We start from the raw sequence: 16,563 nt of genomic DNA on the forward strand, positions 1-16,563 counted from the left end.
ATGATACACCAAAGGGTGCCTTGTGGTCTGGCACACACCACTCTCCCATCAACTCAAGGGAATGAAAGCTCAATTACCAATATCTTTTGTGGTCAGACGTCGTCTTTGTTTCATCACAGGCTGTGTAGCTTCCACTGATCCAGGTGGGAATGTGATGTCCCGTCGTATCATAGGAGGTTGTACAGCTGCTGGTGTTATATGTGAGGCAGGGACAGGAGGCCCTGCCTTTTGCATCTTCATTCCTGAGTGCAGGAATGGAGATTTACTTGGAGAGGTGCGGTTTTCCACCGGTCTGGGAAGAGGTGCTGGACTAGATACCTGAGGAATGTGATTCTGCATGCTGGGTTGGGTCTGGTAGTTGGGCTGAGGCGGCCTTGTCATTGGGGGCACAGGGGCAGAGGGCCCATAAGGAGGCTGGCGGTTTCCATGAGAAGGCCACGGTCCTTCGTGATTAACCCTCTGATCCGGATGTAGCATTTCATCTGTTCGATTCACTCCGTGATATGCAGGACCCTGGGGTGCAGAACCAGTACTCTGCCGGTTGGGATAGCTGTAGCTCATCTCGTTACGCCCTTGCCACATGGTGCCCTGCTGTGGGCCCTCTGGAGTGGACTGTATGGGCCCACCCATCATTTGAGGAGCAATATTCTGCTGTGTGCTAGAGCCTGGGGGAGCAGAAACCCTCTCTCTGACAAACTGGAATGGGAACTGGTTCTGTGGCCCAGCAGCAGGTCGGCGATCTGTGGCAGGGTATGTGTTCGGATACTGGTTATAGATTTCCTGCTGTGAAGAAGGCTGAGCAGTTTGCTGCTGGCTTGGTTGTTGGGTTTGTGCCGGAGGCAGCTGCTGTTGAGCCTGTCCCTGGCCTGTGCTGTACGGTACATTGTACAGTTCCCCTTCGTGTCGTTTGGCTGGGGGGCCATAGTTGCCATCCATTGGTCGCTTATAATTCTGGAAAGAAAACAAAAGCTGGCAATTCATAAGTGGCTCTCATGCTAAGAGATTATGGGCAGGAACCTACAGCATTCACAGAACAGCATGAAGTCATCAGTTTCCTCTCATCCTACTCAGAACTGTTCTCTGGTGTACCAGGGTTTGGTACTAGAAGCTTCAAACCTGATTATCTCCTTGTCCAAAATGAACAGCTGTACTCTGTGTACAGAATATGTTGTATAACTGGTTCAGGCTGGAAGAGGTTTTCAATAAAGTACATTGAAAGCTAACCTTATTTTGCCTCCCTCTCTTGCCGTATACAGGACTATATCAAGGCACTTTGGAGATGGCCATGGTTTCCTTTATATACTAGGAGGGGAAAACACAACACTATCAAGTCTAAGACTGGGGACTGGATGCAATTTTACATGATGCTGGTTTTCATAAGCCTTGCTCACCAGGGCCCACTGTACTTGATCACATCAGTAACTGCAAATTTGACTACAGCCACATTGCTCCAGACAATAGAAATGATTTGTGGCAAGGGGTATGTGGCAAGATAAGAGTGTGCAGAGTTATGCCAAAAATAAAGAGAGTAAAAGGTGCCCATTGCAAACAGCTGGTTAAGCCTCTATAACAGGGCTTTTATTATTAATATTTCAACCTTCAAGTATCCTGCTATGATAACATTATTAAGGCAAAGCTGTAAGAATAATCAAATCCTGGATTTTTTGGTTATAGACCAAGCTTTACAACTAGAAACACCTTCTCATCCAAGTGAGACATAATTATATTCCAGCTTTGACTTCAAATAAGAAGATAGGAGTCATATATACTGCCAAGACTGAAAGAGAACCCTGTACACAAAATTACACTGTGATTATGTATATTAAGAAATACAGAAACTGAATTCTATACAAAAGGGAGATCTTTGAGGGGTGGACACCTACCCTAAATTTCCTGAACTACGACTTGATTTAGCTCAGCTACATTTTAAGATAATATTTTTGCAGATAAGTTAGAAAGTTAGTTCTCAACTAACAGAAAAGATTCTTTGTTTAGCATGGATATGTTTAAGTTCCCTCTGCAAAATCCACAGCACAATAGAGGCAAAGCCCAATTAAGGCCTGGAGATCTAGAACAAATATGGGAACAGTTCTGGACAACTCAGGTGTGCTTTGGAAGGCCACCCCCTTCCCCCTTTCAGCCAGGAAATCCCAGCATTTGTTAAACTAAACCAGTGACTCTCAAAACTGTTTCTCTGGGCCACACTTTCAGGATAATTTTTTATCATACCACACCAAATTTTTTATTGATAAGAAATACAATGGAAAAGAAGAAAAAACTAGCAGTGCTTGATTTAACACAGAACACAACTACTTTATATTATGATCATAGGAAATCAAGCAAGCATAAAACAACGCAGCTACATAAGAACATGATATAATTATAAACGAGCCTTTTACATATGTAGCTTAAGTATGTATACAAACTCAATGAGAAGTGTAAGCTTGCTTTTGCAGGATAATATCAGTTATATTATGTCTAATTTGAGAAAAACTTGCATCTCATCAATGCAAAGAAGTGTTTCTCTTTTCCAGGCTTCTTCAACCTCGGCCCTCCAGATGTTTTTGGCCTACAATTCCCATGAGCCCTAGCTAGCAGGACCAGTGGTCAGGGATGGTGGGAATTGTAGTCCCAAAACATCTGGAGGGCTGAGGTTGAGGAAGCCTGCATCTTTTTGATCTTTCATATTTGTCAGAGCTGAAAATCTCTGTTCACAACAATGTGTTGCAGAGCCAATAATCTTGAATAGAGGCATGGATACGGTTTCTGACTGTAAACCCCCCCCCCAAATATTTTGATACAATACTACACTGAAATATTCAAATGTTTATTTTATTGTTCTTGAATCTTCCCGCCGCACTTGCCATCCTCTCATGCCACTCCTTTTGAGAACCACTGAACTAAACCATTACTATGCTTCCCTTCTGTGACTGCTCATAGGTCGCAACCACCACAATCCTTATCAGTTGAATTGCAAAACCTCAGGGAGCTCACCTGCTGTTGTGGCTGATACAGGGTGGTTTGTTGGCTAGGAAAGGGGCTGCTGGAGGATGTACCTTGAGTGGGAAATTGATTGCCATAGGAATCATGTCTGCAGAAAAGATGAAAGTATTAGTTTTCTTCCCAGATGCACAGAACACCATAGAATTCTATTGTGACTGTATTGCTGACACAATAGAGGCATACTGGAACCTACCGCTGCTGTGGCTGCTGAGGATATCGGCTTGGGGAGTACATCCCTGAATCAGGAGTGGAAGGCATGATGTTGGGCTGGGGTGTTCCGGTTCCTAAATTGGTTTCAGGTCCCATTCCAGCTTCAGTCCTGAAGGAAAACACAGCACACCCTCACACTATAAGCAATTCTATCCCTCATCTACAAAGAAAGAATCTAACACAGGGGTGGGGAGCCTGTAGCCCTCCAGATGTTGTTGGACTCCAAACTCCCATTATCCCCAGTCAGCATGGCCAGGGATGGTGAGAGTTGTAGCCCAATATCTGGAGGGCTACTGTTTCCCCATACTTGACCTAACAGCACAATCACCACTGCAAATAAATATAATGCATGTTACAGAACCAGGGCTCTCTTTGCCTTCTGCAGTTCTGTACAATCTTGTACATTTTGTATAGAATTTTATATTTCTCATTCCTTGTAGAATTTCTAGTCATTGTCTGACAAGGTGGGGTGGTGCTCATGCAAGGCTCCATAGTTCAGGAAACAGAGTCCAGCCATCACCTCATCTGTAGCATCTTCTAATCCTGTTCCACTAACACCACAATCCTTCAAAGCCTGCCTTGCCCATATCCAGCCCTCCTGCCACTTACATACTCCTGAAAAACATATTCACCTGTAAACCCAAACCTGAGACATAAATTCTGTGAAAACTGATATTTCTGGGAGAAAAATGCTGTGTTCATTTAGCAAATATTTGCATAACTGTGATTTGCTTGGTATAGCAGCATAGGGTCTGTATCTGTTTTCATTTCTGAGAACTGCCTTGTTCTAGGGGAAAGGTGGGATGGATGGATAAATAAATCAATAATAGAATCAATGCATCCAGGGTGAATACTCACCTCACTCTCTCATAAGGGCTATAAGGATAATGCTGCCTCTGCCCCATGGCCATATTAGTCATCCCTGGACCTGTAGCACGATTATAAGGATCACCCATACCACTGTTGGGGCCCTGCCCTGAGGACATAAAGGGATCACTTCCTGAAAGTGGAGAAAGGAAACCATCAATCTTCAGCAGGAAGACATGAAGCTATATTGGACATAAAATTAAAGCTATTTTGTTCCAAAGCTCCTTTCATGGGATTAGAGAGTTTAATGGCTCTGTGCTATAGTATGAAAGATAACATCACCTTTTCTCATACTGCCATACGGATCCTTTGTTTCATAGGACATGCGACCCATCATGTCAGAAGTATTCATGCTGGGCTGGTACCCTGGGTTTGGAGTCATGGAGTTCCTCTTCTGGAAAGTAGGGTCACTGCCATCGGGAAAGGTGTCCTGAAGGCCTACTGAGTTACTCCTGAGCCAACAAAAGGAGGAACTGTTTTAACATGGAAGTCAATCAATGCAATCTATTAGAAAACCACAGCCAGGCACAGCAGCCTTTAGGCATTTGTTAGTAGCAGGAAGTTGACTGCGGAATACCTGATGCCTTGCAAAGGGGGCATTTGACTGTGTGGCGTAGATGCAGGAGTTGGGGGCTTCAAGTCTCCTCCTTCCGCCATGGAGCTACTGGTGGACTGAGGTGTCTGAGGGCCCTGCATGGAGCCTGAACCAGCTGCAAGTAGAGAAGAGAGGCATCAGCTCCATGGTAAATAGAAGCTATTAAGAAAAACCTTGAAGGATTTTACAGCAATGCAAACTCTCAAAGGTAGTATTTCTTGAACGGGGAAGTGCAACTTCCTGAAACCCTAGGATACATTGAGAGTCAATGGTCGTCATTTTTATAACAGAACTTGCTCTTTCCTACACACCATAATGCCTGTGACTATTAACCCAAATTTGCTAGGCTTAACTGAAAAGTGCTGTGAACTAGACCACAAAACAAAGTCTCCTAGGAGAAACAATGTTCTGAACTGCATCTTTAGGCAGGGAGGCAATTCCGCATCAGTATGGTCCAGTTTTGCACATGACCAAGAAAGGCATGTTGATGGCAGATTAAACACCTAACTCCTAGTTCAAGCTCCTCAAGTAAAAGGTTCTAAAAGCACAGCACAGGGCATCTCCATTGGATCCTTCCCAGGAAGTCCAAGACAAATTCTTCTATAGAAGGCTAAGGAAAAGGGATCAAGCAGCTACTCTGGACCGTTCGACACAAGACCACTGGAAACTGTCTGAAAATCCAGGTATACAATATCAAAAAGCCAGCTGTGCAGTTTATTGAGTTCTGCTGTTCCAGGCCAACCACAGCCTCTAATGGTGCCATCTCTCAGATTTATACACTCCTAGCAGCTAGCGAAAGCCAAACTCTTAATTAAGGTTTCCATTAGTTACCATTTTCGGCACTGATATCCCTTGCCTCAGCCTTGCAAGTTGATGAGTCATTTCAGCTATTCATTAAAATCCTCTAGAGGTCAGCTACAGGTCATGTTTGTTTACGCCCCACCTTCCTGGCACCCTCTCCCTCTGCTCCGCTGCTCCCTCCCAGTCTGGGGACATCTCCTGAGAAGGAAGGGCAGAGGCAAGCCCAGCAGGGAGCTTCATTCATAACCCCTCCCCTCACACCCTCTCCCCATTCATTAGCCTTTCAGCTCCATTCCGTTCCCCTGGGAATCCAACAAGCAAAGTCGCTGCTGCATTCTAATACACTGACATCAGCAGGAAGAGGTTTCGAGACATTCCCTGTGTCGCTGCCATTTGTTGTTCGTCCCCACCCCCTGGTGTCCCTCCCAACTCACAAATTTACAAACTGCTGGAGGGATGCCAATTCCATACACTGTGAATTCAAGCCTAACTGGCTGCACTTCCCAGGGCACATGTTGCCAGCCATTCATTCATAACCAGGAGCCAAAAAAAGCTGAAAGGGATTGGGGGAGGGAGGGGGAATCGTGGAGGGGAGAGAGAGAGCAAGCTTATGCTGTAGCAGTCCAGGAGGCAGCATCTAACACACAAAACACTACTTGTGCAGCACTGTAAGGAGGAGTTTAGCACCACAAATGCTTTAAGGAGAGTGGCAAAGCAAATCAGGACCTAGCACCACAAACCCACACACAATAAATAGGGGGGTTTTGCTGGCTGAAGAACCCTGGCATCTTCCACAAGCGAGCTGTTTGCTGTAACTGCAAGTTTACCCCTTCAGATATACCCCTAAGTGCACAGACCAGCCCCATCCAACCACAGGAACATGGCTTTTTCTAGCCACAAGCAAAAGCTTTTCAACAGAAGCCAACAGAAACCAAAGCAACACAGGACATTTAGTTAAAAGAGGCCCGCAGGTAAATCAGCCAAGAGCCAGTTTTTGGAGCTGTACACCTCTTAAAGGGGTAATAAGTTCTAGAAAGCTAGCTATGGTAACCTCTCACAGGAACTACAAGGAATACTGCGGCACTTTGGAGGTTAACAGCATTATTGCAACGTAAGTGTTCAATGGTTTCCTGTCCCACTACGGTTGTTGGTTAACACAGCAAAAATGAGCTGGTTGTGTTATCAACAATTACCATATTTTTCGCACTATAACACGCACCCGACCATAACACGCACATAGTTTTTAGAGGAGGAAAACAAGAAAAAAAATATTCTAAACGAAACAGTGGATGTATGATTTTTGTGGTTCATGCTGTGGCCACAGACATATGATCTGACAGTGCCCAATTTGTGATCTGACAAGAGAGTTTGGAGTAGCCCAATGCAAAAATCCTGAGGATCCATGTGGATCCATGCTTTGTAACCACGTTTTTGCACCACTGCGGACCCAGGCAACAGTGGGTGCGTGATTATTTTGGTGCAAGCTGTAGCCATGGACATGCTATGTGATCTGATGGTGATTTTGGGGTGACCCAGTGCAAAAATCCTGAGGATCCATGCTTTGTAACCACGTTTTAAGTGGGGAGGGAAGGAAAAGCACTCAAGGGACAAGGAGCACGCGTGGGGTGTGTGAAGAAGGATGCTGCTAATAATGCAGAAGAGGGGTTTAAGGGGAGAAGAAGCACGCGTGTGGGTGGGTGGAGAAGGATGCTGCTAATAATGCAGAAGAGGGGTTTAAGGGGAGAAGAAGCACGCGTGGGGTGGGTGGAGAAGGATGCTGCTAATAATGCAGAAGAGGGGTTTAAGGGGAGAAGAAGAGTTCTAGATCCTGAGTTCTGCCACCTCTGGCTGCGCTACTTTGACAGGCATGCCATCACCATGATATTAGGTGATCCATTTTTCCTTTGCAAGGAGGCTTGGACTCAAGCTGCACAGCAAATGCAGGTCCCAGTCAATCCAATTGGGGCTTGAAGTCAATGCCAACCAGCTGATTGTGACTTTAAGCCTCACTTTTAGAAGGGACCGGCTCTGCTTGGGAACTCCCATGTCGAAACAATCCCAGCAGAGCTTGTATTTGCCATCCAATTTAAAATACGATGAATACAAGCCCCATTTGCCAAGGAACAAGAAGGAGCTCATTCAAACGCTCCTGGTTGTTCCTCTGTAGCATTTATCTACCTCACACATGACATATACGATGCCAGGTTTGGAGCGAGTGGATGTGGCTTGAGGGAAACAGTCTCACAGGTCAAATTAAGACTCTTGTAGGCACCAATTAGATTTGAGGACCAAAGGTCCCAGGATCAACCTGTGACATCTTTAGTCAAAGGGATCATGTAGCAGGTAATGGGAAAGTTCTCATCTGACATCTTGGAAAGCCACTGCCAGCCAGAGATGACAACACTGGATTTGATGGACAAATCACCTCATCTTATGTAACACAACTCCTAATACATTTTTGGTTGGCTGCTGGATGTCACTCCTATTTGATACGTCAGCCCCCAAAACCTCTGACATGTCAACTGTTCTCCATCATGCTGCTGTGAAGGAAGTTACTTCAGAATGTAGCTATAGGCATACAGTGCTGCCTTGTCACAATTCTTTAATATGCCCCTCCCAATCGATTTCCACAACCATGATAGTAACACAGTGGCTGTGCTTGCAAGTCATGCAAGTCATGTTAAACCATGGTTTACTGAGCAGGAAGGAGCCACTGTAAGCCTTGGGCTCACATTCCCACCTTCTCTCCCCCACATATGTCCAGGAGTATAATAGATGGTCAAAGTTCTGAGAAATTTTCATGAAACAAGGATTGGTCAGCATAAGTAAAAAATGAAAGCAAAAGAACTTCAATCATAGCAGTGTTGCCTTAAGAAAAAGCAGTGCTTACCTTCACAGTGAAGGGGTGGGGAAGAAAGAAAAACTTTTTTTTTACAGTGCCCAATTTGTAGTGGATATTAGTCTTTTTAAAAAAAAAATCAAGTATGTGGATTAGAGCTCTTCAAACATTAAGACAGCTATTATGTTGAAGAACATTAATACAGTAGTAGCAGCAGTGTATTTAAGCCAATTGTTAGTCTTGGTTCCCATTTTTCTCGTACTAGTCCCACCCTTCACTGCAACAATCCCAGGCTGCTAGAAAAGTCATAGCTATGTGGTTTGCAGAGATACAATAAGTACCACAGGACTACTAACAGAAAAAAGACATTTAGCACACATCATATTTGGCCCATTCAGTTGAACAGCATGTTGTAATTGTACAGGCAGCTGTGTAAGGACACAACATTATACGTAAGAAGTGAATGATATGTTGAAACCAGGTTGAAACCATGAACCCATGAGAAATCTGCAATGTATCAGCACTAAATCTCTCATTCTAGCCTTATAAAGCATACTTTTGGGTTCTAAAAAACAAGGTGTCAAATTTGAGATATACAGCAAGACGTTTTCAAGTCTTAAGCGAACAACAGAAAGAAAAGTCAACTGTCTCTATATCAGTGTATAATCCCAGCATGCCATCCTTTATCTGAAAGAGCTACCCTGCCTGGAGCAGGCAAAAGCCACCTCCAGTTCTTAACAATGCTCTAACACCTTTACAAATGCAGAAAGGCTGCCTAGATAAATCATATTTGTAAATATGCCTTTAAAAAATATATAACTGCCACAGTTCCACATTCTGGTAGAATAAGGACCCTGTTGAGCAACTGTGATATATTCATACAGGGTGTGGCCTACTAGACCCTGATCTAGACATTACAAGACAGGATGAATTCAACACTTCAGAAGTCAAAGTTGACTCACCTGGGGATGGAGGCTGTATTTTGGGTTGCGACTTCTTTGAATCAGTTGCAAAGATGTCTGGGGGAGGATCTTCTCCTCGCTCAATCTTACACTCAAAGGCATAGAGACACTGGATGTACTGCTTCTTCAGAGAGCTAGCTGCACTGCTGGAGGTACCCACATTCAAATTGGTTGCTAACTCACGCCATTTCTTGTTTTTGTTAACCTGCACAAAGCCAGAAGAGCCAACTTTTAAATCCAAGTCACATCTCCTTTCTAAAGCATGCCACAGGAAAAGCGATACACTTCTCAAGTAGTGTTTAGGAAAGTAAGGAAACTCAAATACAAATCACCAGTTTCCTTCCTCATAACAAAGGATTAAAAAAAAGCAATAAGCTATTTATTGTCCATCTTAGGGAAGCAAATATAAAAACACAAGTTCAAGAGGGGAGGGAGCACTAACAGTAGTATTACTACCCCAAACTGATGTAGTAATGTGAATAAAAAAACTGAAGCAACCTATCAAGAATTTTGCTTATCAGGGCAGGGAATTTATGAATTAGATGTGGCCTTGTGCATTCCTCCAGGGTTAATAAGATATATAAACGTATGTTGTGTGTAAGACAGACCTGAGAAAGGGAATCTTAACAGATACAAGATTAAGTTAACTCACTTGAGTCAGCCCTCCAATCTCCTTCACAGAGACATAGAGCCGATACAGGTCTAGGGGTTTCCGGCCCACAGCTGGAAGATTGGTCATGCCCATTGCTTTCTCTTCAGTGAAAGCCAAATAGCGATCTACCCACATCTTTCTTTCTGGCTCACCACCCAGCTCATATAGTTTAGTAATCTTTTCATTTGTAGTAGTAGAGGAGCTGGATTTCTAGAGAAAAAAGAGAGGAAGAAGCAGAGTAAAGAATCACACATTAATTTAAAAGCAATCTGAGAAAAGGTAGGTCTTCGGATATCATCACATAACGCAGGGAGAAAAGCAATGACACCATTCTGATGTAGGCGCACCCACCCTACTTCAGTCTAAGTGCATTGTGGAAATCTAGGTTAACATCAGTTGTACAATAATTACAAACTGGTCCTTTACTGCAAAGATGACACTGACATTGCAGTTTAGTAACATCCAGGTTTCATTACTGCAGTGCATTATATGTACAGCTGTCTCTCTGAAAACTTCACAACTATTTCAGAATATGATAGCCAGGTCATTAACTAGTCATGAATCTAGCCAGTGTGGTGTAGTGGTTATGAGTGGTAGTCTCGTAATCTGGTGAACCTGGTTCGCATCCCCGCTCCTCCACATGAAGTTCCTGGGTGACCTTGGGCTAGTCACACTTCTCTGAAGTCTCTCAGCCTCACTCACCTCACAGAGTGTTTGTTTTGGGGGAGAAGGGGAAAGGAGAGATTGTTAGCTGTTTTTAGACTCCTTAGGGTAGTGATAAAGCGGGATATCAAATCCAAACTCTTCTTCTTTTATCTTTTGGAATCAACACATCACATCCATATTCAAATACCTTTGTGGTCTTCAAGTTTGTTTCTGAGTACAATTCAAAGGGCTGGTCTTAATTTATAAAGCCCTACATCATCTGGCACCATGGTACCCTAAGGGCTGCCTGCTCTTATATGAACCTGCTCAGCAGCTGAGCCATCAATGAACTTTCTTGGATGTTCTCATCTCCAGAGGTTATGCAGGTTGCTACTAGACAGTGGACCATGCCCAAATGATGCAACTCCACCTGAGGAATATATGTCTAGCCTCTTTTTAAATCTTTTAGACTTGAAATGAAATCTGTCCTGCTCATCCATGCATTTGTTGATTAATGACTCTGAATTCATATTAATTAGCTTTCTGTTTCCATTATTGTTGTTTTATTGTAGTCTCATTGTTTAATTTGAATTAATCTCGATTTTCTGCTTTATTTGATGGCTACTAAAAGTGCCTTGAATTTTCTTTTTATAATGCTATTTATTGATGTGCTGATACTGTCTTTGCTGCTTTGTTTACCAATACAGGATTTTGGTTAATTTGTTCGTTTGGTTATTTTTGTCAGCCACTTTGCATGGGGAGGGGGCAGGTTGCAGAAAGGCAGTACAGGAAAAATTAAATAAATAAAATTGCATGTATGCTAAATACAAACTAAAACACTGTAAAAACAAGTCTTGGAAACAAATGTAAAAGAAGTGTTAACCCTAGAAACTATGTTCAAGCAGTACAACTTACGAAATAAAGCTGATTACAGAAGTATGGTGCATCTAAAGATGGCTGAGATCCTATGAAAGTTTAATTTCAGTACAAATGTGCCAGAAAAATGAAGCATAATCATCTAAATTCAAGTCTTGCTGGTTACAGTGATTATGCAACAAGTGAATAGCCAATAAAATAAAAAGCCAATATAATGGGCACAGGCAGAATTTCAGACATTATCTTTATGGGTGTTGAAAGAGAAAGATAATATTTACAAACAAAACGTCACAGGAGTTTTGGGAAAGCTGCAGCCTCATTGAATCCTTACAGAGAAGAAGCCTGGACTCACCAGTGACTTTTCCTTTCATAAACCATAGAGAGGGGTATGCCAAATAGTAAAACTTTCTCAGAATTGTAAGGCATGGCCCTATTTAAGTTGTCCCTCACCCAGCTCCCAGAAGAATCAAGATGCTATGAAGAGCACTCTTCAGTAAACACATATTGTATGTTTCTGAAATGCAGGCTGCTGAATTGTAAGTTCACATACAACAAGGAGAAGGGCCAGCACCTATGGACTGGTGCAGACAAGCACATTCACTGGTATGTCCAACTTCTCTCACAAACATCAGATCTTCTGGCAGTAAAGGAACTAGTTAACATTTCTGGTCTCTCACTGCAAAAAGGCTTGGTAATGAAGAACACCAACCTGGTGTTAAAAGACCAGTTAAAGCAAGTTCAGCAACACTGTGTGAGAATCTCAAAATATTCTGTGTTTGAGGAAAGAAGCAATAATGGAAACAAGTCAATGAAGAGAAACTAGCACCACAACCATTCAGTAAAGAGACAACCAAGGAACTAAGAGATCTGTAGTAGAAGCAGGAGGTTATAGAGATGGTAGAACTTTGTTAAAAAGCATGAAATGTGGATGCAGGTCAGCCCAGTATTATCTGAATGTAGTTGTACACAGGCCAGGAGGAAAACCTCTTGACAATGACAAACTGGCCTGGGGAAGAAGTGAGGATTTAGACAGAAAGAGAAGCTCCACTGTTGTTAAGAGTCAGTAAGAGATGTAGGAAACATCAGGGGTGAAAAACGGAACACCCACATCCAGATGTCTCCTAATTCTGTTAGCCAACTTCCCTTTGGAGGAGCAAACTACATGCACTATGTCACAGCAATAGTGTGAGACACAGTGCTTGCACAGCTTTGAGTTTTAAAATAGAAAGAAGGGGGTGTTAGTATAACTTTCAAGCAACTGATCAATGATAGTATGCAGATTTTTCCAAGTCTGGAAGCACATGACCTATTGCCATGCACTTTGAGATGTAAGGATGAATAACTCTTTGCACTCCCACCATGTATCAGGCTAGTGGCCACCATCCAAGCAGCTGTTTTGCTGGTGGCCCCCAAGCTCTGGAATCTGTTACCAATGAACTGTTAAAATCTCTCTCTTCAGGCAAGCCTTTTATTATTAAGATGTTACTTTAATACTAGCTGTCCATTTTTTAATCTGTCACTGTTACAACACTGTATCGTTATTACTGTCATTTTATCAATAACATTTATTTTTCTGGAAGGGTAACCTGCTTTCACAACTATTGTTGAAAATGAATATACAAATCAGATAAATAATCGCAAGTCTTGGATCAGCATTAGTTAAAGTGAAAGGCATTTCACCAAACAAAGGCAATGAAAGAAGACTTTACGACAAACTAAGGTTAGACAACTAGTGGTCAAAGTTGCTTCCTTTGTCATGGCCAGAATCCTCAAGATAACTTTGCTGTCTATGCAAGTTCCCAGCCAAAGAAGTTGTTAATCAGTTTTGATAATGTTCCTTTTGGGCTCCTAAGATGTCTCAAGTCGAACCCATATGGCATTCTAGCCACTACCTAGACAGATTGTTCTTCTCTTACTTTTCTCTCACTGCAGGAAGATTGTACTGCAGAAGAAAAGGCAACAGCTGCCTCAGGAAAAACACTCCCAGGGAATTATTTCATTTAAGAGACAGGGAAGGTTCATTTGATCCAACATATGAGAGGATCACTCTCCCCAGTGAATTTTAGACTAGTTGAATAAACTTTGGGGGGGGGGGTTTAATGGGACTAGGCAATGGCCCAATTGTCTGAGCATTAAGAAAATGTAAGCAAAATTTCTTTGTGAAATGTACACTGAATTTTTGCATTAGTCCCTTTCCTTATGGCTCCAACCTCAAGCACTTGGAACTGCAGTCTTTAAAGCAGAAAGCTGTGGGAGGCACCAGGTAATCAAAGTCTAAGAGCAGTTTGAGTTTAAAGGAACCAGGCTTATTTGCCACAGAGTTGAAAACAGACCCTATCTAGCTAAGTAAAGATCAATGAAGCTAACTTGCTTAGCTATGTCAGTATTTTGCTACGAGGAAGTCTGAAGGGCACAAGGAAGACTCTCTGAAGCAGTAACTATGAGGCTCCTTGTTTAATACTACAACAGCACCACGGTAGTTGTTAGATCTGGACTGAGAAAAAGAACAAAGCTTTATTAAACTGCTCTACTATTCCTTTACTATTCCTCTACTTTGTTGCAATTAAAAATAACAAAGGTATGGGGAGAATCCTGCAAGGCTTTTTGGTACCAGGATGACAACCTCCTGGCCACTGCCCTATTTGATACAATTGACAAATTGAGTTAAGATCCCATATTCAGAGTTATTAACCTTACAAGTAGGTTGCTACTGTAGAACATTGAAGAAGCTAATTCTCTAAGAACCAAATGTCTGGCAGAAGAAAAATATAAAATCACTGCATTTCCCTTATCATCAAAATTAACATTTGAGGGTTAGAATAATCCTTGAGGGAAATATATCTCTATTCCAGATTGGTGAAAGTTGAGGTGCCAATGTAACATGTAATATGAATGAGACATCCTGCATAGAATGTCCAAGGCCACATCTACTTGGGCTGGCGCAGATGTAAAATCAGAATATGAGCAGGCCACAGATACAATGTGCTTCCTATCCCCTTATCTACTCTGGAGCCAACTCTCTCTTTCTTCCTTAACCACAGTTAAAGTGTTTTGGTGACACAAACAGTAACTACAGTTTCCACTTAATAAGGATTTCAAACCCTGTTTGCAACAGCTCTTTTTGAATCCCACCCTCTATGATACATCATCATCAGAAGAACTATACACTAATTCAGGTTGGCACTGAGGGACATATTGGAAATTTTGCCATTTTTAAAAAAACAAAAATAAATAAAAGTTAGAAATCAGGTCCTAAAGACACAGAAGATGCATGAAGCTTGGGGGTTCGAGCATCCACAAATACTTTTAAAAAAAATTCTCGCACAGCATTTTGTCATTTAGATCTGAAATATGATTAGTTGCTTCTGCTATTATAATAAACACTGCTACAAAGCTCTCATGGGGGAAGACTGTTGACTCCCATAACCAGAAATACATTTCTGTGCATCTTTGAAAGCTGATCCCACATAACCTGGCATGTGGTTGGCCATTCCACACACTGGAAATATAGACTAAATGCATAAGATGCTCTACTCTTAATTCCACAGAGAATGTCCACTAGCGCAACAGAATGCAAGCAAAGGATAGAATAAAGTGCTTTGGAGTGAAAAGCTTTGTATAGCTCTAGAGCTCTTCATGCCTTAGGGCCATGATTTATTGGAGGTAAACCCCAGGCAAGAGGTACAATACACATTACTTAATAAAGGAGAATATTACGCAGGCATGGTCTAAGTGTGTTCCAGGCACAATCCAACAAGCTTCAAAGAACCCCATAAATGCTTACGTGTTCTCTGAATTTGCACAAACAAGTGCCTCATTTGGCAATCATATGAAGTTGGTAGTGCAGCTCTCTACAAGGAAATGATGTTGTTCAGCAACAATATGGGTGGTAAAACAAGAAAAGTCTCATACTTTCAACATAACCAAATCACGTAAGATAGAGTCAAATGCACACTAATAAAATCCAGGCTCACATTTCTTTAAAAACCAGTGCTGACAAACTACCTCCCAATCTCTGCAGCAGCTACAGAAAACTTTTTTTTTACCTTCGACTTGGATTCAGTTTTGGGGGTTCCATCTGCCTTATTGTTCATTTTGGGAGCTGGTGTTAGTTTAACATCCCCGAGTCCCATCATCTCAGGACTTGCAGCCATCCCTAGAGAGTCAAACACCAACATGAAAATGTTTTTCAGCTTGCCATTCAAAAACACAAAGAACTTGGGCAGAAAGACTGGGTACAGCATCTTACCTGCAGAATTGTTGGCCATATTCCCACCCATTGGATATGGTGGGCCCTGGGGATTGAGCATGCCAGCCATGCTATTTATTCCTTGGCCATAGGGAGGCCCAGTTCCCATCATTCCTCCTTGGTTAATATGGGGGTAACCAGATGGCCTAAAAACAACACAACTATATTAGAAATAGTCAACTGTGTCCATTTCCAACGAGCACTTGGCTAATAATGTGATTTTTCCTGATTAAATTCCCTACACAAACAGGTAGACTAAAGAGATTATCTTTCTCCTTAGTGTATCTCTGACTTGCTGTGTGGGTGAAAAAGTGAGACTCAGATCTGGGCTACTGAGGCAAGTTCGGCTCTTCTAAGGCTTTGAGGTTTGAGTTCCTTTAGCATCAAGATACAGGTGACAACCATTTTGTGTTGAGGTTCCATTCCTGGCCCCCATGTGCATTAGTGGAATGCATTAAAGTGCACCCCACCCCATTCCATCCTCATTTTGCCTTCTTCCAGGTTGAAAAGTACCCACCCATTGGCGACCACGTGTCAACTGGACACACTTAAAATTGGCACAGCCCTCTTCCCCAAGCTTCTCAATACTGTGTAAATTGCTCACTGAGTATACATGCTCCAGACGCAACTGAAGCAGAGGCCTTCCCAATACAAGACGAAAGAAACCCACCCCACTTTTTTTATTGTCTCTTCCAGGTAACGTTGGACAGTAGAAAAATGAATTCCATTATAATCCAACAGAAGACACTACCACCCCATCTGCCTTCCCTAACTGCCACTGGTTGTCAGTTTGTTTCCAGACCCAAATTAAGGTCTGATGTTGGTACCACATTGGCCCGAATATAAGCCACACTTTCCCCAAAA

General features: G+C 42.5%; 1 protein-coding gene across 3 annotated transcripts in view; it reads right to left on the reverse strand.

Annotated features, from left to right (window-relative positions):
* The window catches only part of ARID1A (AT-rich interaction domain 1A), a 101,632-nt gene that overhangs the window by 4,955 nt on the left and 80,114 nt on the right, over positions 1-16,563 (reverse strand). For all 3 annotated transcript variants that reach the window (XM_053398676.1, XM_053398675.1, XM_053398677.1), the window contains exons 9-18: positions 15,700-15,845; positions 15,497-15,606; positions 9,930-10,139; positions 9,278-9,482; positions 4,658-4,790; positions 4,363-4,532; positions 4,072-4,213; positions 3,197-3,322; positions 2,995-3,091; positions 78-951 (exon numbers count right to left, since the gene is read on the reverse strand). In XM_053398676.1, coding sequence (XP_053254651.1) covers positions 78-951; positions 2,995-3,091; positions 3,197-3,322; positions 4,072-4,213; positions 4,363-4,532; positions 4,658-4,790; positions 9,278-9,482; positions 9,930-10,139; positions 15,497-15,606; positions 15,700-15,845 — 2,213 coding nt within the window. The remainder of the gene's footprint in view (positions 1-77; positions 952-2,994; positions 3,092-3,196; positions 3,323-4,071; positions 4,214-4,362; positions 4,533-4,657; positions 4,791-9,277; positions 9,483-9,929; positions 10,140-15,496; positions 15,607-15,699; positions 15,846-16,563) is intronic.

Source organism: Podarcis raffonei, chromosome 8 (assembly GCF_027172205.1).
Source record: "Podarcis raffonei isolate rPodRaf1 chromosome 8, rPodRaf1.pri, whole genome shotgun sequence".
NCBI classification, from domain to species: domain Eukaryota; kingdom Metazoa; phylum Chordata; class Lepidosauria; order Squamata; family Lacertidae; genus Podarcis; species Podarcis raffonei.